General features: G+C 43.2%; 1 protein-coding gene across 1 annotated transcript in view; it reads right to left on the reverse strand.

The window, feature by feature from the left end:
* Positions 1–4,862: 4,862 nt before the first annotated feature.
* Positions 4,863–24,890, reverse strand: part of LOC141113441 (bactericidal permeability-increasing protein-like) — a 67,261-nt gene continuing 47,233 nt past the window's right edge. Inside the window, exons 9-15 of the mRNA XM_073606534.1 lie at positions 23,083–23,142; positions 21,778–21,945; positions 18,995–19,062; positions 18,773–18,815; positions 14,028–14,091; positions 13,245–13,321; positions 4,863–6,118 (exon numbers count right to left, since the gene is read on the reverse strand). Coding sequence (XP_073462635.1) covers positions 6,047–6,118; positions 13,245–13,321; positions 14,028–14,091; positions 18,773–18,815; positions 18,995–19,062; positions 21,778–21,945; positions 23,083–23,142 — 552 coding nt within the window. The 3' untranslated portion in view covers positions 4,863–6,046. The remainder of the gene's footprint in view (positions 6,119–13,244; positions 13,322–14,027; positions 14,092–18,772; positions 18,816–18,994; positions 19,063–21,777; positions 21,946–23,082; positions 23,143–24,890) is intronic.

Consider the following 24,890-nt stretch of genomic DNA (forward strand, 5'->3'; position numbering starts at 1 on the left):
AGATGAAGAGGGGAGAGGGAGCTAGAAGAGGACAGAGGAAGGGAGGGGAGGTGGGGTATACGGAAAGAGGTGGTAATCTCGCCGGACTCTCTCCTACGTTAGTAGGTGGCCTGGGTAAAGTGAGATACCGACATACCTAGCCCAGGGTTCCCAAATCCCTTCAAAGCGTGGGACCGTGTCACGCAGTTTAGCCACTATTTGTTCCTGTGACATTATCCAGGAAATCTTCTGTTTGGTGGCCGATATGGACACCGAAGGAGTTTTCCATGCTTTCGCTAGAGTAACTTTGGCTCCCAAACACATAAAGAATATAAGTTGTTGTGTATTTTTAGGAGTGTTGTGCATTGTGCAATTTAGTAGAATGTATGTGGGGTCCTGTGGAACCTCTGCCCCAGATACTCTCCTTAGAATATGGAGGAATTTATTCCAGTAACTCCGTATGCGGGGGCATGTCCACCAGATATGGTGCATCGTGCCAATATGACCGCAACCTCTGTAGCAGAGGGGAGAGGAGTCCGGGAATATCCTGGAGAGCCTGGCCGGGACATAATACCATTTAGTAAAGACTTTAATGTTAGCCTCAATCAAGGCCATATTTAGGATACCTTTCGATGATCTGCTGAATGCTTGGAACCACTTAGCAGGATCCCACTGAATGTCCAGGTCCGATTCCCAGGATCGAGCGTATGCCGGGGTGTCCGTCCTATCTGCCAGGGATGCGTAGATAATGGATATCCCACCTTTTTGGGGGGCTGACGAAGAGCACCATAGCTCATACATCGTGGCCTTAGGAGTGTTCATCTTATCAGTACAAAGTGAGTGGAGAAAGTGTCGTATTTGCGAAAGTCGAAACTTTTCCGAGGAAGGCATTTCCAATGTACTCAAACAATGGCCTAATGAAATGGGGCCATTGGGTGTAAAGAAATGGCCTATCCGGAAAAGTCCTTTGTTCAGCCACCAATGAAATGCGTGTATGTTCATCCCAGGGGGAAAATCAGGATTGTGAAACAGGTGTGTGAGAGGCCTTAAGGGGGAAATCAAGTTGGCGTGGATATGCAATTGGTCGCAGAGGGCTAGGGAGTGAGACAATGTGGGGGCTAAGATGGCAGGTCTATGTTTGGGAGGTCTCCATGTTAAGAAGTCGAGTGTGAAATGCGGTACTGCTTGTCTCTCAATGGAGATCCAATCTGGCCTGCAGATTTTAGTGTAGATGGCTGAGAACTGTGCTAGCTGTGTTGCCTGGTAATATAGCCACAAGTTTGGTAGACCCAGGCCCCCTTGTGACCGAAGCCTAAACAAAATTTCTTTAGCAAAGCGATGACCTCTGTCCCCCCAGACAAACCTAATTACCCCGGACTGAAATTTGGTCAAGACCGATTTTTTAATCGGTATAGGAAGTGAGCGAAATAGGTATAAAAGGCGTGGCAGGAGAGTCATTTTGACTGCGTTGAGTCTACCTAACCATGACAGGCTCTCCCTCGATCATTTCTGTAGGTCCAGCTCTAGAGAGTGGAGCATGGGGGGGTAGTTAGCGGCATATAAGTCACCAATGTTTTTCGTCAGCTTGATGCCCAAATAGGGGATTGAGTCGCTAGCCCACGTGAAGGGAAAGTGTGGTCGGAGTTGATCTATGAGAGATACCGGGACCGAAACATTGAGGGCCACAGATTTAGTCACGTTCACCTGAAGACCAGAGACGAGACAGAAGTCTCTCAGGAGTCTGAGGACATTTGGTGTGGATGTGAGAGGAGCAGTGAGGAACAAGAGCATGTCGTCAGCAAATAGGGCGCATTTGTGAATGTCAGGACCACATTTCACTCCCTTGATGTTCTCGTTCGATCTGATGGCTATAGCCAGTGTCTCGATCACAATAGCGAAAATCAAGGGTGAAAGGGGACAACCCTGTCTAGTTCCCCTACGAATATTGAAGGGTTCCGAGTAATGGCCCATTAGTCGCACCTGTGCTGAGGGTGAGGAATATAGTGTGTAAATTATCGTGCGAAAACCGTCGCCAAACCCCCAGCGCTCTAGAATGTCAAAAATGTAGGGCCACGACACGGAATCAAAGGCCTTCTGCAGATCCAGCGACAGCAAGAAGCCCTCTTGAGCAGGGCAGAAGTCGTTCCCCGTCTTGGAACGTTGAAAAATTGTATGGTTTGTTGCGGTATGAGAAGTTCAATCTCAGCGGGAAGGCCCATCTGTAGGTGATCTCTTTGCTCGCCAGGACTTGTAGTAGCGGTTTCAGGGCTCTTCTTTTTTGTACGGTATATGGGGATATATCAGCGAAGATTTGGACCTGATGGCCTTGGAACATCAGTTTCTCTGCTGACCTGGAGAGCTTCATCACTTCTTCCTTGACTGCATAGAAATGCGGTTTCACGATGATGTCTCGTGGCAGACCATCGGAGCGAGGTGGTTGTAGCGCCCTGTGGGCTCTGTCGAGCTCTAAGCGGTGAGCCGGAATATTGGGGATTAAACTCTTGATGAAGTCCTGGACTGCCATGTGGGTGTCTTTAACGGATTCGGGGAGCCCCCTAAGACGAAAGTTGTAACGTCTCGACCTGTTCTCGAGGTCATCTATTTTAGAGGTGGCGGATTCCAGTTGGTCCTGAAGATCCTGGATTCTGGAAGTATTTTGGTTAATTCTCAGGATGGCCTGATCAGATTTTTGTTCGATCACTTCAATTCTGGCACCAATCTGCTGCAAATCTGCATGTATGGAAGCAGTGATCTGTGTAGCTGTGTGGGATAGGCCTTTTGATAGCATCTGGGAAAAAGCAGCCATCATGGAGGGGAAATCAGTAGGGGAGGGAGGGAGATCCCTGGCCTGTATGTCCCAGGAGTCTGGGCTGTGAGGCAGATCCTGCTGAGGGGTGAGAGCTGCCCCTCCAAATGTCCTTCCTAATAGAGAGTCAGTGGATGCTGGAGAGGGGAACCCTGGGAGAGTACTCACTGTGGCATCCGAAGCTTGTGAGGAAGGGAGGGCCCCTTGATCCTGATCTGCGATGGATTCTGACAGGCAGGGCAGGCCTTGTGAGGAGACGGCCGCCATTTTGGGATGGCCGGGCCGCTCCTGGGATCCGTTCAGGGCGTCAGTGAGGTTCCGCCTGGGGGCAGAAAAGGACATCCAGGTGTGGCTGGAGGTGTCCCCAAGCTGCAGGGACAAGAGCCGGGCTGAAACGAGGGCTTGCACCGCCACTATGGACGGCGTTAGATCGGGGTGGCGCGGAGCTCCCGGGCTAAGCGGACATCTTGGACGCTGCCACGCATGCGCCTGTACCCTTTCCAAAGTTCAATCCCTATATGTTCAAAGGTGTGTGAAGATCTGTCATCAAACCTACTATAGAGTATGTAGACATCTCTCCAAACTTCCATACAACTAGAGTTCAGTAGTATACAGTGAAAGGTACTGGTAATGGTAATACATACAAAGTAATTTTAGGAAATTGTGCCCAACCAGCTTTGGGGCAACAGTTTGGGGAAGGTCCTTCTTTTTTCAGCATGACCATGCACAAAGCCAGTTCCATAAAGACATGGTTGGATGGGTTTTGTGTTGAAGAACTGGAGTGGTCTGCACAGAGCCCTGACCTCAACCCTCAACCCTGACCTCAACCCTACTGAACACATTTGGGATGAATTGGAAAACCAATTGTGAGCCAGGTCTTCATCCAACATCAGTACCTGACCTCATGAACATTCTTTATGGCTGAATAGGCACACCCTCCGAGATCTTGTGGAAAGACGTCCCAGAAGAGTAGAGTCAGATAGGTGTGATGATCTGGTGTCAACAAACATTGAGTATTGTGTACATTAATATACATTTGTTTTTGCTAACTAGTCTTAAATCCAATGCACTAAAAAGGGTATATACTTCTCACTCCCCAGTTCCCCAGCCAAGGTGGACTTGATGTTGAGGTCCTTCACTTTAGTTAGCCATAGGGCAGCTAAATCAGAAATCAGTATTTATCAAGTTGGTCTCATCTGACTAATGAAATGTGTTCCATTTTGATGCAGCTGATGCACCATAATATGGAGAAAAAGCTCATGTTGTGGTGCTGAAAGGTAAGCTACTGTCATTTTAAAGTGGCATTAAACTATATCCTTATTCTCCAAAAATAATCCATGTACATCTACTACTTAATGGCCTTGTAATCCTCAATTCATGAAATTGTTGCTTAGTGTGAAACGTCCTCCATGAACTAACAAACCTCTCCTTTTCTTTCGCACTGCTCTATGTACACTTGAAATTCCATAGTCCATAGCTGCTAGTCCCTCCTAGAAGTGAGCAAGAGTGGCTACATTCCTATATACAGTCTGAGCATTGAGAATGAATGTAGCCACCCTTCCTAACAGGAAGTTGGATCGCAGCAACCAGAAAAATAAATTTGGAGGATACTGAGACCACACAAGTGGGGCTTTGAAATCACACTGCTTCACAGCAATTTCAAAGCTGTAGATCAGTGCGATTAGGAACACTGATTTCACTGTGACTTGCAACTTCATTTAACAGAAGTCAATGCAAGTTGCAATTAAATCACAAAAAAATAGTGTGGGCAATGGGGTGCGACTTTGAACTGTTAAATCACAGGACAAATCGCACTGGTGTAAACCAGGGCTTAGAAGGGACATTTCTGAGTTAGGAGTTCTTTTTAAAACCAAAGTTTAGGGTCTCTTTAACTTGGCTGACAATGGAAGATATTAGTGACAAATGTTACACTGTGGCCAGCACGTCCTTATGTTTTGTATACTAAAGAGGAAGGATATTAATCTGGGATGCGATGAGACCCAACTTGTGCACATCATAACCACCAGGCCCTTCAGTGGTATCTCTTAAGTGATTTTAATGACACAAAACAAAAAAATACTTTTTTTTAATTATTTGTTTTATTAAAAGACATTCAGGTTTCTCATGTATTTTTGTGAATTTATTTTTTGAACAAAATTTTAAAGTAGGAATAATGAGAGATTTAGATTGGAAAACTGCGCTATCCCACTCCCATACACCTCACTGTTTATAACTGAGGCTTTATATTACAGTTAGAGAACAATGGTGTTCTGACTGAGAGAATAAGGAGGGTGTGACGTGCATCTCCGAACTGAGGTTGGTATTTGTATAATTTGGTTGCTCTGGGTTTTGCCACTAAAGGGGAAACTTAAGAAAAACATCTGCTTAATAAAAGTCATTATAAGCTATTATTGCAATGTAGCAAACACTGCAACTGTGGCTAAGTGAGAAGGTGCACTTGTTTGCCCTCGATTGGTATAAAGTACAGTATAATCCACAGTTGTCAAAACCTTAACACTTCATAGGTACTTCATTGGGAATGTACTTCCAGAAGCCAGTACTGTATAACTTCCTCTTTGCTTCCTTTATCAACATGACTGATACCTCTTGGAATTTATATTTTTTATTTTACATAAGGCTTTATATATGTGAGAGATAGCATGGAGCCTGCAGAGGTGTTTTGGAAATGGGCATTTCACACTGCCTTTCTCAACTTTTTTTTACCCCAGAGGAACTCCTAAAATAACTTTCTGTTCTTGGGGAACCCTTACTAAAACCAAATCAATGGCTGTCATTGAGAAAAATGCCCCTTTATATGGTTGTCAGTAAGAAAAATGCAACCCTCATCGTGGTTGTTAGATTCCCACCATTACAGACAGCTGAAAAGGTACTTGGTGTCATGCTAACTTTGCCAAACTTGTGTTTGTTCTGGAACTATGCAGGCACCATGAAATTGGAGGTCAATCAGCCAAAGCTCAAGGAACCCTTGGCAACCTCAGGAGGAACCCTGGTTGAGAATAGCCGATCTTGCATGACGAGCCAGGGTTCTCAAACCACCCAGAAAACTATTTAGGGTTATTAGGTGCAGTACAGCAATGCCTGAAGGATAATGTGAAGTTCTAGGTGCTCCCTGTATACACCTCAAGATTTAATATTATTTTTTGACAAGAGTGTAACTTTACGTCCTGCTACAAGATTATTGACTTTTAGGTAATCACAGATTCACTTTGATGCAGTGTAATCCTGATGCATCCTTCTCTATCAGTATAATTCAGCAATCCAGTTGTCCTCTATTTGTCCATAGTGAACATCTGCTCCAAAGAGAAGGAAATTCTGAAAATAAAATAAAAATATCATTAAGATTCAACACCAAAATGTATAATCTGTTCTTCTGTAATGCGACTGTATTAGAGCCCCTGCACATTGGGCTGTTCAGCTGCAGTGTGTCCCTCGCGGAGCTTTAGTGCTCCCGGGAAGGAAAGGTGTAGCATCTAGCCCTTCTGCAGGCTGCGGCTAGACTGGGCTGAATGCTGTACAGAGTAGTGCCAGCATTTAGGGCCCTGCCCATTCAGGGATGAGGTTCCTGGAATGCAGGTACAGCATTTAGCCCTGTCCAGACACAATCCGCCATAGACTTTGACAGGCCACCTGCAGTAGGGCTGGACGCTGCAAATGTGGGCACATGAAAGGGCTGGGAGGTAAATAGCCCCATATGCAGGAGGCCTAATAATGATTTACTATTATATGTTCATGAAGTACAAAATTTGTAAAATAGCAGAGAGATAATTTGTGAAAATTCTGAAGGATATAAAACTACACTAATTTCTGCATACCGCATGAAATTTGCAATGGGATTATCTAGCTGCCCTGGCTGCTGAAAACAGAGACAGGGCGTATGAGAGAGAACTTATTACACTTATACTGATAAAATACCCAGGCTGCCACTGCTTAAAAGAGAAGCATGGGATTCATGAAAAAATAAAAGATACTCGGTCTGATGCTGTATCTGTCCCCCATTGGCTCCAGACCGAGAACTGTGTGATCAAACACTGCTGATCGCTCAGCTTTCGATCTTCAGGCTGCAGAGAGCCGGTGACTGTCAGTCACCGGCTCTCTGCTCTGCCCCTCCAGTGCTCACTGGAGCGCTGGGCTTTGGAGGGATTGGAAGCGGCTGGCTCAGGCTCTCGGCGGCTCGCTTAGATTATGAGCCAGCTGCGGTTCAGGCATCTGAATAGATCCTGACCATGTGGTCAAGTTTTTTCAGAGCCTGGACTGGCTCAGCCAACAGTGGGTTTTAGCCCGCTGTCGGCTGAAACCAAGTCACAGAAGTGCGGGACCAACCATAGGAGAAGTTCAGCCAAAAAAGCTTTGGCTATACTTTTCCTTTAACTGTTTGCCGACTGCTGGCTGTCAATTGACGGCCAGGAGGCGCAGCTCTCGTTGCAGGAGGCGTCATATGATGACCTCGCTTTCCCGGCCCACCAGGGGGCGCGCATGCACTGCCGGCGGCAATCGCGCGCGCCCGCCGTGTCACTGGGGACCCGGTGCGCACGCCTGGTGGCCGCGATGTTCGCTGGGCACCCACGATTGCCCGGTAACCAAGCAGGACCATGGATCTGTGAGTGTAAATACACAGATCCAGGTCCTGTCAGAGGAGACGAGAGCGATGTGTGTTCTCAGTACAGAGGAACACCAATCGGTCTCATCCCCTTGCGAATTCCCTCCCACTACAGTTAGAATCACTCCCTAGGAACATAATTAACCCCTCGATCACCCCCTAGTGTTAACCCCTTCTTTGCCAGTCACATTTATACAGTAATCAATGCATTTTTATAGCACGGATCGCTGTTTAATTGTGAATGGTCCCAAAAATGTGTCAAAAGTGTCCGATATGTCCGCCGCAATATCGCAGTCATGATAAAAATCGCAGATCGCCGCCATTACTAGTAAAAAAAAAAATAATAAAAAATGCTATAAATCTATCCCCTATTTTGTAGACGCTATAACTTTTGCGCAAACCAATCAATAAGGATGAGCTCCGGCGTGTTCGCACACTCCACGTGCCGAGCACGCCAGGAAGTCGGCACGACGCTGCGCTAATCACAGGCAGTGAGGCATTTTCCCAGTTTGCGGCTGCAGAGATCGGGAAATGTCTCACTGCCTGTGATTAGCGCAGCGCCGTGCCGACTTGCTGGTGGGCTCGGCACGTGGAGTGTGCGAACACGCCGGAGCTCATCCTTACCAATCAATATACGCTTATTGCGATTTTTTTTACCAAAAATATGTAGAAGAATAGGTATCGGCCTAAACTGAGGAAAAAATTTGTTTTAAAGAAAAAAAAAATTGGATATTTATTATAGCAAAAATTAAAAAATATTGTGTTTTTTTCAAACTTGTCACTCTTCTTTTGTTTATAGCCCAAAAAATAAAAACCGCAGAGGTGATCAAATACCACCAAAAGAAAGCTCTATGGGGAAAAAATGATAACAATTTCATTTGGATACAGTGTTACATGACAATTGTCATTCAAAGTGTGATAGCGCTGAAAGATGAAAAATGGCTTGGGCAGGAAGGGGGTGAAAATGCCCTGTATTGAGGTGGTTAAAGGGGTTGTAAACCCTTGTGTTTTTTCACCTTAATGCATCCTATCCATTAAGGTGAAAAAACACCTGGCAGTCACCGGCCCCCCAGCCCCCCCGTTTTACTTACCTAAGCCCCTTCATCTCTTCGGCGGGGACGCGCTGTCCCTCTCTCCACAGGGTCCCGGCTCTTGATTGGATAGATTGATAGCAGCGCAGCCATTGGCTCCCGCTGCTGTCAATCAAATCCAGTGATGCGGGCGCTGGGGGGCAGGCCTAGTCCGGCATTTATATCTGTGGATACAAATGCTGGACTCGGGAGCATGCCCGCAAGGTAAGCCCCTCGGGAGAGCGCTTCTCCTAGGGGGTTATCTGATGCGGGGTGGAGCCGCGAGAGCCGCCGGGGGACCCCAGAAAAGGATGTTTGGGGCCACTCTGTGCAAAACGAGCTGCACAGTGGAGGTAAGTATGATATGTTTGTTATTTAAATAATAAAAAAAAAACAATCCTTTACAATCACTTTAACCTTCTTTTTTTTTTAAATGATGCATGCTTGTTCTAGGTTAGTGATTCCAGGTTGTTCCAGGTTAGTGATTCAGAAAGTACTTAGGTGAGAGAGAGCCACTAGCTTTTTTTTTTAGATAAAACCTCCCTATTTCTCTTAGTACAGGTTTTCTCTGAACCTGAGTTTTAAGCAAAGAGATAAAGACACAGATGAAATACAAAAAAGGGAGCTGCTTTGTCTGCCAAAGGATTTCCATCACTATCAATCCGGTCCTGAGCTTTATACAGTTGTTCCATGTAGCATAGTCCTGCCCGGCAGGGCAGGGAGCCTGATTTTCCTCTGCTGCAGATAAAGTATATGCAGTCGTGCTCAAAAGTTTGCATACCTTGGCAGAAATTGTGAAATTTTGGCAATAATATTGAAAATATGACTGATCATGCCAAAAAAAAAATGTAGTTTATTTAACCACTTGCCGACCGCTGCACGCTGATATACATCGGCACAATGGCAGCGGTGGGCAAATGGGTGTCCTGTACGTCTCCTTTAATTGGTGGGGCTAAGGCTCGATGTCCACCGGTGTCCCGCGATCGTGTCTCGGAGCCGCAGAACGGGGAGATGCCTATGTAAACAAGGCATTTCCCCGTTCTGCCTAGTGACATGACAGGGATCTACTGCTCCCTGTCATCCGGAGCAGTGATCGCTGTCATGTCGGTGGTAGCCCATCCCCCCATTTTTTGGGGATATTTATTATAGCAAAAAGTTAAAAATCTTGCTTTTTTTTCAAAATTGTCGCTCTTTTTTTGTTTATAGCGCAAAAAATAAAAAACGCAGACATGATCGAGTATCACCAAAAGAAAGCTCTATGTGTGGGAAAAAAAGGACATCAATTTTGTTTTGGTGTAACGTCGCATGGCTGCGCAATTGTCAATTAAAGTGATGCAGTGCCAAATCGCAAAAAGTGCTCTGGTCAGGAAGGGGGTAAAAACTTCCAGGGCTGAAGCGGTTAAGGATAGCAATCACATGAAGCCATTTAATTATCACATAGTTTTTTGGATCCTTTTTAAATCATAATGATAACAGAAATCACCCAAATGGCCCTGATTAAAAGTTTACATACCCTGAAATGTTTGGCCTTGGTACAGACACAGAAAGGTGGCGCACACACAGGTTAAAATGGCAATTAAAGGTTAATTTCCCACATTTGGGGCTTTCTAATTCACAATTAGTGTCCGTGTATAAATAGTCAATGAGTTTGTAAGCTCTCACATGGATGCACAAAGCAGGCTAGACACTGAGCCATGAGGCGGTAGAAAAGAACAGTCAAAAGACCTGCGTAACAAGGTCATGAAACTTTACTAAGATGGAAAAGGATATAAAAAGATATCCAAAGCCTTGAATAGGCTTCATGTTAAGCTAATTCTATGCTTGTTTCGCACTGAAGCTTGTGAGAGCATTACCATTGTTTTGTTATTTCTGTTGGATCATGGAGAAGCAGTAGATTCCATTGATAAGATCCAGAGAAGCTGTCAGAGAGCCGCCGTAGGAACTTTGGAAGAACTGTCAGATGGAGCTGTCAAAAGCCTGGGTGCTAGTAGCCAATCACGAACCGTTTCAGAGGCACACTGATTGCACAGATTCAGTTCTGATTTTTAGCAAGTGAAGCGGCCATTTTTTGTTCGTTATTTTTTAAAAATATATTATATTTATAATATATATTAAATATATTATAAAGTTGCACTTCTGTTTGTCAATAAAGCAATAGTTTTGTAACAAAACTTCATTTGTTTTATTTATAAAGACGCTATATCTCACAAAGGCTAAATTTGTGTCTGTAGTGAATGTACAAAGACCTTAAAGTGGTTGTAAACCCTTACAGAGCACTTTTTGCTACAGGTAAGCCTATAATAAGGCTTACCTGTAGCTACCCTAGATACCCTTTTCACCAATGACACCACAAAGCTTCTAATTCACTCCCTGGTTATCTCTCGCTTCAACTAATGCAACTCCCTCCTCATTGGATTACATTTACATCTCCCCTTCAGTCCATAATCAATGCTGCTGCCAGACTCATCCACCTTACCAACCATTCAGTGTCTAGTACCCCTCTCTGCCAATTCCTCCATTGCCTGACACTCACCTAACAAATAAACAACAATTTACAAAGCCATCCACAACTCTGCCCACAGCTACATCACTAACCTAGACTCAAAATATCAATCAAACCGCTTTGTTTGGTCCTCCCCAGACCTCCTGTTCTCTAGCTCCCTTGTCACCTCCTCCCATGCTCGCCTCCAGGACTTCTTCCGAGCTTCTCCCATCTTTTGGAACTCCCTACTCCAATCTGTCTGACTATCTCCTAATCTATCCATCTTTAGATGATCTCTGAAACCCTTCTCTTTAACCGCCTGCCGACCGCCGGCCGTCAATTGACGGCCAGGCGGCGCAGCTCTCGTTGCGGGGCGGACGTCATATGACGTCCTCGCTTTCTTAGGCCACCAGGGGGCGCGCGCGCGCCGCCGCCGGCGATCGCGCGCGCCCGCCGTGTCACTAGGCACCCGGTGCGTGTGCCCGGCGGCCGCGATGTCCGCCGGGCACCCGCGATTACCGGTAACACAGCAGGACCGTGGATCTGTGTGTGTAAACACACAGATCCACGGTCCTGTCAGAGGAGAGGAGACCGATGGTGTGTTCCCAGTACAGAGGAACACCGATCGGTCTCCTCCCCTAGTGAGTCCCCGCCCCCTACAGTTAGAATCACTCCCCTAGCAACACAGTTAACCCCTCGATCACCACCCAGTGTTAACCCCTTCACTGCCTGTCACATTTATACAGTAATCAATGCATTTTTATAGCACTGATCGCTGTATAAATGTGAATGGTCCCAAATATGTGTTAAAAGTGTCCGATGTGTCCGCCGCAATATCGCAGTCACAATAAAAATCGCAGATCGCCGCCATTACTAGTAAAAAAATTTAAAAAAATAAAAATGTTATAAAACTATCCCCTATTTTGTAGACGCTATAACTTTTGCGCAAACCAATCTATATACGCTTATTGCGATTTTTTTTACCAAAAATATGTACAAGAATACATATTGGCCTAAACTAAAAAAAAATTTGTTTTAAAGAAAAAAAAATTGGATATTTATTATCGCAAAAGGTAAAAATTATTGTGTTTTTTTTAAAACTTGTCACTCTTCTTTTGTTTATAGCGCAAAAAATAAAAACCGCAGAGGTGATCAAATACCACTAAAAGAAAGCTCTATTTGTGGGGAAAAAATGATAACAATTTCATTTGGGTCGAGTGTTGTATGACCGCGAAATTGTCATTCAAAGTGCGACAGCGCTGAAAGCTGAAAAATGGCTTGGGCAGGAAGGGGGCGAAAATGCACTGTATTGAGGTGGTTAAAGAAGCGTATCCTGCTTCTAACTAATACACTGTGTTTTTATGTTCTCCATCAGCCCATCCCCCACACTTATTACCTTTTGTATCAGTTGACCCTCCGTTCTAGATTGTAAGCTCTAACAAGCAGGGTCCTCTGATTCCTCCTGTACCCAATTCTATTGTAACTGTACTATCTGCCTTAACTTTGTAAAGTGCTGTGCAAACTGTTGGCGCTATCCTGTATAAAAATAATAGTTGTATACTGTACCCTGGGAGGTAACAGAGGTGTCTCTATATACCGTATTTATCGGCGTATAACACGCACATTCATTTGAAGAGTGAAGTTTCTGGAAAAAAACTTAAATTTTAAATCAGGTTTGAAGCAAAATAAGGGTCAGTGCCCATCTGCAGCCTCACAAATGCCATCAATGCAGCCTCATCAGTCCACATCAATGCAGCCTCACCAGTGTAATCAATGCAGCAGCCTCACCATTGCCATCAATGCAGCAGCATTATCATTGCCTTCAATGCAGCAGCCTCACCATTGCCTTCAATGCAGCAGCCTCATCATTGCCATCATTGCAGCAGCCTCACCATTGCCTTCAATGCAGCAGCCTCACCATTCCCATCAGTGCAGCCTGATCGATGCCCATCTGCAGCCTAGAGGGGACAGGGAGGGGGGCGGGACGAGCGCCAATAGATTACATACAGTGAGAATCTCCTATGATAGACAGAACACTGGTCCAATGGCGGCCCAGGAGACGGGACTTCCTATTACAGAGGACGCCAAGTAAACAGGAGATTCTCACTGTATGTAATCTGATGGCGCTCGTCACGCCCCCCTCCCTGTCCCCTCCGAGGCAGCTAAAATTGAAGTATCAGCGTATAACATGCACACGCTATTTGCACCCAATTTTCAGGGTGAAAAAGCGCGTGTTATACGCCAATAAATACAGCAATTCTTAGAAAAGGGATATTAAATGGTACAAACCTCACGTGGCTCTATGACAACATCTGTGAGCTGAATATGGTCCAGCAGTGGCAGGGGGTAACCCTTGTGCAGGATGTCTGTATAAGTTAGAGATAGAGATAGTCATTATTCTGTGTTACTGACTGTATCTCCCTCGCTGATTGTTCCCATACAGGTCATATAATACATACAGTACTTATTTCTGTTACATGGGCTAAATGAACACGTTTTCTAAAACACAGCATACGAGGAATACATTCTTCAAAAATATCACATTATCCTAAAATAAGGGGGTATCAGTAATTATGTGCCATAGCTGTATAATTCTGATCCTAAATTAAATCATATACCAGATTATCATCTTTTATACAACATTGTCACAATCTCTGCTGGGCTGTAGAGGTAAGCTAATGTAACTTTTTTGGATCTGTTATAACATTTCAGTATATTTGGGAAGAGTTCTTGCTGGTTGTGCCAATGTCAAGGTGATAACTTACTATGCTAGTTAATAACTCATAGTGGAAACTGAACAAATTCAAATTCTGTATAGAAGAAGATAAGAGTGCCGAAAGTTTATAACATGGACTCGGCCCACAAACAATGGTAATTTCAGGCCAACTCTGCTTTGAATAAAAGAAGATTTGAAAGCTTAGAATCAGAAAAGAAGAAAAGCTTCTACATTTCCAAGAAAATTAAACAGCCTAGAGAAGGCCGATGATTCCAGACAATGACGCTTCTAATATGAACACATCCAAGTCTGTTTTATATATAAGAAATTCAGAGCTGTTTGTTCAGTCTACATACCGTTAACCTGGGGAAGCAGTATGTGCGACATATAATAGTTTACAGCAGCATTTAATATCATCACCTGCAAGAAAAAAAAGTAGGAACTGATATCAGTGTGGCCTTTATACATTTACAGTTTATGTCTTATCTGCATAGTTATCACTTACTGCTATGGCTATGGCAATAGTGCGTCCCTAATGTGTGTGGTGAACATGGGTCCCAACCAGGAGGAGGCCCTCTGTGCACTTGCTGTACATATTGGATATGTGTATTTGATTCGGGAAGTGCTCCTTGCCACAATGCCATCCTGTAAGCTGCAGCTACGCCTGTCACTGGAAGCTGCAAAGGGGCGGGTGCAGTACAGTCAAGTATTGGGACACCCGCCTTTACACGCACGCGAACTTTAATGGCATCCCTGTCTTAGTCCGTAGGGTTCAATGTTGAGTTGGCAGCTTTATGTTTGCAGCTTTAAAAGCTTCAACCTTTCTGGGAAGGCTGTCCGCAAGGTTTAGGAGTGTGTCTATAGGAATTTTTACTGTTTATCCAGAAGCGCATTTGTGAGGTCAGTTACTGATGTTGGACAAGAAGGCCTGGCTCGAAGTCTCTGCTCTAATTCATCCCAAAGGTGTTCTATCAGGTTGAGGTCAAGACTCTGTGCAGGCCAGTCAAGTTCCTCCACCCCTGTTTTTCAGGGGTTGGGCTTGGCCCCTTAGTTCCAGTGAAAAGAACTCTTAAGGCGTCAGCATACCAAGACATTTTGGACAATTACATGCTCCCAACTTTGTGGAAACAGTTTGAGGATGGCCCCTTCCTGTTCCAACATGACTGCATACCAGTGTACAAAGCAAGGTCCATAAAGACATGGATGAGCGAGTTTGGGGTGGAGGAACTTGACTAGCCTGCACAGAGTCCTGACCTCAACCCGATAGAACACTTTTGGAATGAATTAGAGCTAAGACTGCGAGCCAGGCCTTCTCGCCCAACAACAGTGCCTGACCTCACAAATGCGCTTCTGGAAGAATGGTCAAACATTCCCATAGACACACTCCTAAACCTTGTAGACAACCTTCTCAGAAGAGTTGAAGCTGTTCAATAATAAACCCTACGGAGTAAGACTGGGGTGCCAGTTAAATTAATTGGGGTGCCAATAAAATTAAAGGTTATGTGCGTACAAAGGCAGGTGTCCCAACACTTTTGACAATATAGTGTATAATAAGTACGTATGCATGCCTTGACTGACCTCACATCTGAACTATTGCCAGTTTCCTTAACAGTCCAAAAACATACAAATGTTTTCAATTAATAAAAAGTATTTATAAACTCTGTTATAACCAAGTAATAGTCTAAAGATCTGTGGATGACGCTTGACTGAAGTAGGGCTGATTGCATGTACCCCTCCACCTTAACAATTACATTCAATCAGCACCTCTTGTCAAATCCTGGACACAAATACTTAAAAGTCCAACGTAATCGGATGCAAAGCATCTAGTTTGTATGTGCCCACATGAAAATTTCAGTTTCCAATTAGATCAGGGTCTCCAAACTTTTTAAACAAAGGGCCAGTTTACTGTCCTTCAGGCTTTAGAGGGGCCACTGTAAGTAGAAAATGTTGCGGTACCAGTGGGAGTAAACATTGCCCCATCATTGATTTTAACAAGAGGAATAGTGCCCCATTGTTGTTAGCTTTAGCAGGAGAAATAGTGTCCAATGGATTGTATCAATTGGAGGAATAATGCCCCATCTACGGTGTCATTCGGAGGAGTAGTGCCCTATCATTGGTCTTAAAAGTAGGAACAGTGCCTCATCGATGGTGTCAGTGGGAGGAATAGTACCCCATTGTTGTTGGTTTTAACAGGAGGAATAGTGTCCCATGGATTGTATCACTGGGAGGAATAGTGCCCCATTGATGATGTAATTCAGAGGAGCAGTGTCCCATCATTGGTCTTAATAGTAGGAATAGTGCCCCATCAATGGTGTCAGTGGGAAAAATAGTGCCCCATTAATAGTGTCAGTGGAAAGAATGTTGCCTCAACATTGGTGTCTTTTGGAGGAATGGTGTCCCAAGGGCCGGATTGGGGCAATCAAAGGGCCCCATCTGGCTCCAGGGCCACAGTTTGGAAACCACTGGACTAGATGATCCTGCACATAGGCCCACTGCATACAGAAAACACCCCTGCTAAAATATATAAAGCCTTTTTCTTGTAGAATGTAAAGAGCAAAGTGCCAATTCTTGGGTGTAATATCCCTCCCACCACCCCTGAGTGCTAGGTCAAATAGTTACCTTACGCCCTGATTCAGCTATTTTCACTGTACTGCCCTGCTGAGAGCAGCACAGCCTTTCTCCCAAAAATGGAGCTGCTTTGTACTGCAAATGCACACCATTTCCTATGAGAAATCCATACTCATGATGGCCCTTAAGCAGTTACTTGAAGTGCAGATTTCTCATAGGAGTGAATGGGGTCATGCTGTGCATGCACAGTACGAAGTAGCCATTTTCAGGAGAAAGTCTGTGTGGCTCTGAGCAGGGCCGAGCAATGAAGGTAAGTATTTTACCTAGCCAGCAGAACTCTCTCACAAGAGAAACATGGGGTCTGTTATTACTAATCTCTCCTATATCATGGAACATTACCATGCATGGGCATCTGCAGGAGGGGGCAAGGGGGGGCAAGTGCCCCCCCCCCCCCCACCTGGAATCAGCAAGGTGTCCACGCACTAGGGATGAAGGTGCAGGAGAGTAAAGTCAAACATGATAAGAGAATGTTCACTTCACAGGAGCTCAGCCTTATTTATTGTGGGCTGACACCTGGATCTCCTTCCCTGCTGTCACAGGCTGCCCAATCGCTCTTATCTTCTGTTATTAGGGAACTGCTTGTGGAATGTGTCTTCAATTGCAGGACTGTGGACCTGTCAGCATAAACTATGTATCTCCTTACACTGTCATCCAGGTTGGACATCAGGCTGGACTTTCTGTTATCATGTGAAGAGATTTAACACTTTGCTTCCCTGCATGCTTTTGCTTGGCTACTCTTAGGGCTCCTTCACATGTGTGGAACTGACTGTTGCTCCTCTGAAAAGATCCATGCTTGGATCGTTTTTCAGAGCTGTTTAAGAGGTGGTGAGCAGGCAATATGTTGCCTCCTCACCACCTGATTTAACCTAATAATTGCCATACGGTGGCCACATTGAACTACATTATTCTTTTTCACAGGACCATCCACTAAAAGCAACATGCTGTTTAACCAGTTCTATCAGTGCTGCCAACCAGTGCCCCTATTAGTGTCCCCTATCAGTGACCATCAGTGCCGCCTATCAGTGACCATCAGTGAAGGAGAATAACTACTTATTTGTAAAGCGCTGCGTAAACTGTTGGCGTTATATAAATCCTGTATTATAATAATAATTTGCAAAATGTTATAATAGAAGCTAAGAAAACTTCTTTTAATTGTCAGTCTTTTTTGTTTGTTTAGTAAAAAATAAAAACCCCAGTGGTGATTAAATACCACCAAAAGAAAGCTCTATCTGTGTGAAAAAAATGATAAACATGTTATTTGGGTACAGTGTTGCATGACCGCGCAATTGTCATTCAAACTGCGACAGCGCTGAAAGTTGAAATTTGGCCTGGGCAGGACAGGGGTGAAAGTGCCCGGTAGGCAAGTGGTTAAGCACAGCAACATAGCATAAAGATATTATTGTGCCCATAAAGCTGCTGTTGTACCCATAAAGATGCTATTGTGCCCTTATAGAATTTAAGATCTCCACTGGCTTAAAGCGGAGTTCCACCCTAAAGTGGAACTTCCGCTCATCGGATTCCTCCCCCCCTCCGGTGCCACAATTGGCACCTTTCAGGGGGGAGGGGGGTGCAGATACCTGTGTAATACAGGTATCTGCAGCCACTTCCAGGCTTAGACAGCCGCAGAATATCCGCAGATGCCCCCCCCCCCCCCCGTTGTGTTCTGGGAAACACACAGTTCCCAGAACACAACAGGGACCAGTGCAGAGCCGCAGCGCTTCACTTCCCGATTCCCTGACAGAGGATGGCGACGGGGGCAGCCGAGAGCCGAGCGATTGATCGGGTTCAGCTGCCGACATCGCTGGACCCTGGGACAGGTAAGTGTCCATCTATTAAAAGTCAGCAGCTGCAGTATTTGTAGCTGCTGGATTTTAATAATTTTTTTTTTAAGGTGGAGCTCCTCTTTAAGCCAGTGCTGCACCATGCAGGTGTATTTTTTTTTTAATTGATCATTTGCCTAATTGTATGTTTATTTATACCTTCACTGTGGTTGCAGCATTTTTATTTTACATGGTTTTGTATGTGGCTCAGATCACCACGGCAAAACCAGGTACATTCTCCCCCCCAAAACATGCCAAATGTGGCAGTGGAAGGGGGGAGGGTTAGCACGCTTTATGTGATAAAGCCCCTCCCCTTCATGAAATTGTCGAAAAGGGGCAGAGCATGGGTGACCTTAAAATGACGCCCCCCCTGAAAAAAGTTCTGTGGACGCCCATGGTACCATGGATATGTTCGATACAAATCTCGCTCAGTGGGTGGCCCTGTTAGCCACCTCCTGCCTGACAATCATTGGTTGAAACATCATGGAACTGAATGCATCGGATTGCCGCTGGCTGTGAAAATACTATAAGCAGAGCGGGAGATTTGCCCACGTTGTATAGCATCAATGAAGGAATCTTGCACCTTTATATGCTTTAGATTGACTACTGTAATTGCTGTTTTAATCAGATTCATCTACATTCCCAATACTTACGGAAAAAGGACCCACGTCAGAGTGTTTAAGGTCCATTTGTATCCTATAAACAACACAAAGACATAAAAGTCAAACAAAGAATTTGCTGGTAATTGCCATCTCTGCTGTCAACAGAAGTTGGGTTCTTTTATGTGAAGCGCATATGTCCAACACATTTATAAAAAAGTAAATATCGCTTTTGAAAAAGCAAAGTTGATAGAACTAAAACTTGCTTGTGCTTACCTACTCAGTTCCAGATTACCCACAATCCTTCCTGAATTTATAGCTACCTTCACTAGAGCGCTTGTTGTCTGCAGGGATGATGACAAGAAAAGATATGTACAGCTTGCAATCATTACAGCGGAGTCACAGAGAAAACGCAAAGCAATTATATTGTTTCACGTATTATGTTACCTACTTTTTAAAAAAAGATTACAGCTGGATTTTTTTTTTTCTGGATAACACTTTATTATTTAATACATCGGCTCCAACTGAGCTAACAGATGATATAGTACTCTGCATACACAGGAACAAATTTCACTAGGGAGGAACTAAAGCATTATGGACCCCAATATCAAAATCCCCTCCATATGGCAATAGCAGAAGCCCTGGAAAGTAGTAGGATACATCCATGGTCTGTTCAAGCAGACACAACAGATGGGGCTATGCTTATTGACCATGATTCCTGCTTCTTTCTACATCAGTGAGTGAAGTGTGTTCAGTTTCCTTCTGTGAAAAGATGTCTGGATGCATAATTAAACACTTCAAAAATTCAGCAGAGCACTTTTGCATTCACACTGAGCAAACAAAGTAATAAAAGCTGAGTAAGCATGTCTATAAATTTAAGGGTGACTCCGCTAAAAATATTTTTTTTTTACGGTTGGAGCCTTGTGTGCTGAGTTGGCCCCTGGCTTCTTTAATGTGATGGTTACTACAGAAGCAAAATTATCCTACCGTAATTCCACCGTGGAGTTTGAAGTGTTCTCAACTGCCTTTACATGTACCAGCTACACCGTAATATGACATAAATATTCTCCCCTGCCCTTGTCCTCCTCCCTGACTCTTCCATCAAGATCTGTAATACAACTATCAGTCCCTCCCCTCATGCTAGGGCACTAGTTGTAATCACAGACTTTGACTTGTCCTTTCAACCCCAAATCCAGTCACTTCACCTCTGAAACATCTCCAAAATACGCCTCTTTTTACGACTCTTCATCCCTCACAGTTTTACCTTTTGTACCACTTGCCCTCTCTATTAGATTATAAGCCGTCAGGAGCAGGCCCTCTTATATTGAATTGTATTGTAACTGTACTGTCTACCTTTATTAAGTAAAGTGCTATGAACTGTTGGCCTTATATAAATCATGTATAATAATAAAAATAAATCCACAGAACTCCCCTAAAGTTCAGGGCTCCCCGATCTATACAAGCAAAACGAAGACCTTCCCTCAAGGTGGGGGTTTCCGGCAATGGAGGACCTTAGGTCTTCGACAACCTGAAGCCGGGCAAGACTTTGCAGCCTGCTGAGGATTGGGGAAGCCCAAAAAGCACATTGGAAAAACAAAAAAGGCGCACCAGCTTTGTGCATTACCTTAAAAACTATTTTTATTGAAGTAATGAAACAGATGTGGTGTGTACTCACAAACAACACATGATATCAAGCTCATCAATATCCACAGTGACCTGCACACTCTAGTCCACAGTGCCAGGTTAGGGAAGGCACAGCCAATGGCTGACGTGTTTTTAGGGTAGGTACCCTCTTCTTCGGGGCCTGCACCAGCCACTGGAAGTGCCTTCCCTACACTGAGAATGGCGCATTGGACCAGAGTGTGGGGGTCACTATAAATACTGATATATATCATGTGCTATTTGTGAGTACACATCATTTTAATGTCTTCAATAAAAAGAGTTTTTAAGGTAATGCACAAGGCTGGTGCACCCTCTGTTTTGTTTTTCCAGTGTACTCCCTGATCTATACCCAGTTAGATCCCCTCCACCATCACCACCCTGCTGCTTGCAGCTAACTGTACCTGATATCCAAAAAATGCTAACCCCCTCCTTTTTTGCTTGTTCTCTCCTCTTTCTATCCTCCTCTTTGCACTTACCTCCCACTCCTTCATCTATCTCCTCTACCCTTCCTAACCACCACCTTATTGCTCTCTTGTATGCAAAATGGAAACTCAAACTCAACCTACTTGATTGCAAAAACACACACACACACACAGGAGGGCCTAGTGCAATACCACCATACAACTTTATTTAATACTAAAAGACAATTGCATACTTACAAACATAAGCAACAACAGGCGTATCACATAAAATCTCCAGCTGTAGGCAATGTCATCTAGCCATGTACTGCATGGTTGGAAGGCTGACGTGTTTTGGGGGACATTACCACCATACATACAGATGTATGGTGGTAATGCACTAGGCATTTGCACCCTCATGCGTGTGTTTTTGCAGTTGCTTAAAGATCTGAGGAAGGCTGCACCAGATGGAGCATTAGTTTTGAACACCATTAGGAGTACTTCTACTTGAGTGCGTTTTTGAGACTTTGGTGGCGTGATCAATCCACTTAATAACATTTGGGTGAATTGAACAGATGACCAGTTTTTTATACCTCTTTGGAATATGCGGGCCCATTTTCATTTCTGGATTTCACAATCATTGATTTGTTTTACATTATAGAAAGCCTGGGTGGCATTGTGGTTTCAAGCATATCAGACATGGTGCCTAGATGGTTGGCTTATAGAATTGCAAGGAGTCAGATACAACTGGACAATATACTGTATATCTTGTACATTAAAAAATTCTACCTCTTTTGGCTTCATAATGGCCATGGTTGGAGTTGGATCATAAACCGTGCTAATGATAACATGCAACTAGAAACTGCCCCAATAAAATTATTCATTAATATAACTACTAATAGTAACCCAAAACTACATATAATCAGTTTCTGGTGGACCTAGCCTCTATTTATGAAACATTCTAAAATCTATTGACATAGATATAAAAGTGTAACTTACCGCATTTAATAGGAAAGCTGGAGCCAGAGTGGCATTTGGTAAGATCACATAAGCTTGAATGTCCATTTTTGGGGAAATAGTCAAATTTCCTGGTTTGATATCTAGAAATGGTGCTGAGTTAGATGAGACCTTGAGTTTCATGAGCATATCTGGGTACATCTTGGATAACTGTAACAAAACCAGACAAGAACATTGGATGGTGGTACAAATCAGTGTTGGCATCACGCTAGTCTCTCATATAGGACTCCAGTATTTTCACAATGCAGATGCTATTTAACTGTCAGAAGAGAAATAAAGGAAAATACTATTTTTTTTTTAGTATTTTAACAATAGTGGACTACTTTGACTGACGTGGACAGTTCCAGTGAAGAGCAGTGGGACTTTCAGATGATGATAGTGTGCCAGTAGATGCCTGATTAGAGCCAGGGCCAGATTTAGACCTTGGAGGGCCCAGGGCTTCAGATTCAGGGGGCCCCTCATACACAGCGTTGGTTCACATTGTCAACGACAGTCACTCATTTTCAAAATGCATGACACAACATCATTCTGAGGTCAATTGTGCATACACACATGCAGTCATAGGCGACTTTCCTTAGGAGTGCTCTATGTGCGGTTCGTTTCCAAAATTTGTTATTAAAAACGATACAATATACCAGTCCAGAGTAAAACCTTTTACAGAGGATGGCAGGAAACGTATTACTTCCCAAGATACATAAAAAAAAAAAAGGATTTTATTATTATTATATATTATTTTATTACTATTTATTTTATATAACGGTTTATATTTTTTATATTGTTTTATATTATTTACATATAGAGAGAAGCTCTGTCCCTGTCAGGGAGCCCAGGGCAGTTGCCCCTTTTGCCCCCTTATAAATTAGGCTGCTTGGATACTGATACTGATTAGAGCCTCAAATAATATTAGAGCCCAACTCCAGTCAGTAACTCCTTAGACTCTCCTTCCCGCTCCATGCAATAAAAAAAATAATTAAAACATTTTTTTTTCTGCTTTATTGTTCTTTGAGCCCTGGACAATGTAGTAACGTGGGTTTGACCAGGGCGGCCTTGGCTCACAGGAAGAAGGGTGAATAATTACGGGCATCATTCAACCCAGTAGAACAGCAGTAGTAAAGATATGAGAGTCTTTGGGGGACAGCGCAGAAGAATTGCAGTGAAGACTGCTTCTTTTTATTTTTTTAGGACACATTGAGCATTTTATTATTAATTTAGGTTCAAACAGGATAAAGGGCCATATGTTGTTTTCATGGCTTCTGGTACTAAATAGAAGCACAGTTTGTTTCTTACCTGAGGTATTAGTGCGCCAAATGAAGAAGTGTTTAACCGAATGCTAAAGTCTTTAGGAATCTAAAAAATGAACATAATTACATTTATTTGTATGCAATAGCAGCCAACATATTTTATTGAATGTGTTACATGATATTCCACATAAAGTGTATATTAAATTTTTTCGGATGTAAAGAACTCTTTTTATGAAATACCGTCTTTCCTTGGTGGTCAGGAGTGCAGAGTCTGCCACATGAAAATCAAGAAAAGTCCAGTAATCCTCAAGAGTAGTAGCCAAATCAAACAAGGACCCCTTTTTCGAATAATTAGTAAACATGTGCACAGCCAAAAAATTCGTTCATTTTCGTTTTCGTTTCATTAGTTTATTATTTTTTTTCGTTTTTCGGGTCAATCGTTATGATCGCGATTCGTAAATTCGTTCATTCGTAAATTCGTAAATGCGTTCATTCGTAATTCGAACATTCGTTCATTCGTACATTTTTACATTTGTACATTCGTAAATTCGTACATTCGTAAATTTGTAAAATCGTACATTTGTAAATTAGAAAATTCGGAAATTTGTAAATTCGAAGTTTGAAAATCCAAAAACCCGAAAATTCAAAAATCTGAAATAGTAACTAACTATTAAATTATAGGTATTGTAATTTCCTTTCAAATTTGACTGTCAGTGAACGTAACAAATACAAATTTATCCGAAGTTACGAATTATCCAAAACAAATGCTGCATCTAAACAAATGGAACGGAACAAATTAATAATAAATAATAATAATAAAACGTTGTTATTATTATTATTGTTATTTATTATTATTAATTCATTACGTTCCATTCCGTTTTTGCGGATCATTCATAACTTTGGATAAATTTGTATGTGTTACGTTCACTAACAGCCAAATTTGAAAGGAAATTACAATACCTATAATTTAAAAGTTACTAGTAATTACTAATAGTTAAGTTATTATCAGTTAACTATTATTTCAGATTTCCGAATTTTTAAATTTACAAATTTACGAATTCACTAATTTACTAATGTATGAATGTACGAATGTACATTCGTAAATTGCGAATGTACGAATGCCCGAATTTACGAATGCCCAATTTTATCGAATTTACGAATATTCGGAAAAAATTTGTTAAACGGGTTTTCGTTAATTCGGATATTCCCGAATTAACGAATTTGCCGAAATTCGTTAAACGAATTTGGACCGAAATTAATTGCACATGCCTAGTAATTAGTCCTTCATCTCAGGGCAGTTACAACAGTAAAGGATGGTAGCTGGCTTCTATAGGTTTGTGCACCTTAAATTTCACCTTTACAGAAAAAGTGACCCAACACCATACACCCCCCTCACCCCTCCGGCAGGTGGCACTCTCCGCTGTTGTTGGAGAGGAAGTTAGAAGGAACTAGGTTCCTCTATGGTTTCCTGGGTCACTGGGGAAGTAATTTCAATGGATGCTGCCATGCTATGTGACTCAAGCAGCCATCATGGATCAACCAGAGACTATTTAAGGCCCTGGCATTCAGAGAACACTTCTCTTTCTGGACGAGGTGGAGATTGTGATGTCACTGCCCATCCTCTCCACCTTGTTTAATCAGAGAATGATTTGCATTCACTGAGAAAATCACAAGATGTTCTCCAAATGGTGACCAGAAGCAGATGGAGTATTGTGCCCATCACTGTAGAAGGTCAGGTTACTACAGCCATTTAAAACTTTAGAGGCTGTTTAAGTAGCCCAATGTAAGTATGCAAAATATATCATCCCTGGAGTTCAGCTTTAAATGTAGAGGTTGCATTAGTTTACTTTTCTC

Source organism: Aquarana catesbeiana, linkage group LG12 (assembly GCF_042186555.1).
Source record: "Aquarana catesbeiana isolate 2022-GZ linkage group LG12, ASM4218655v1, whole genome shotgun sequence".
In the NCBI taxonomy this organism is placed as follows: Eukaryota; Metazoa; Chordata; class Amphibia; order Anura; family Ranidae; genus Aquarana; species Aquarana catesbeiana.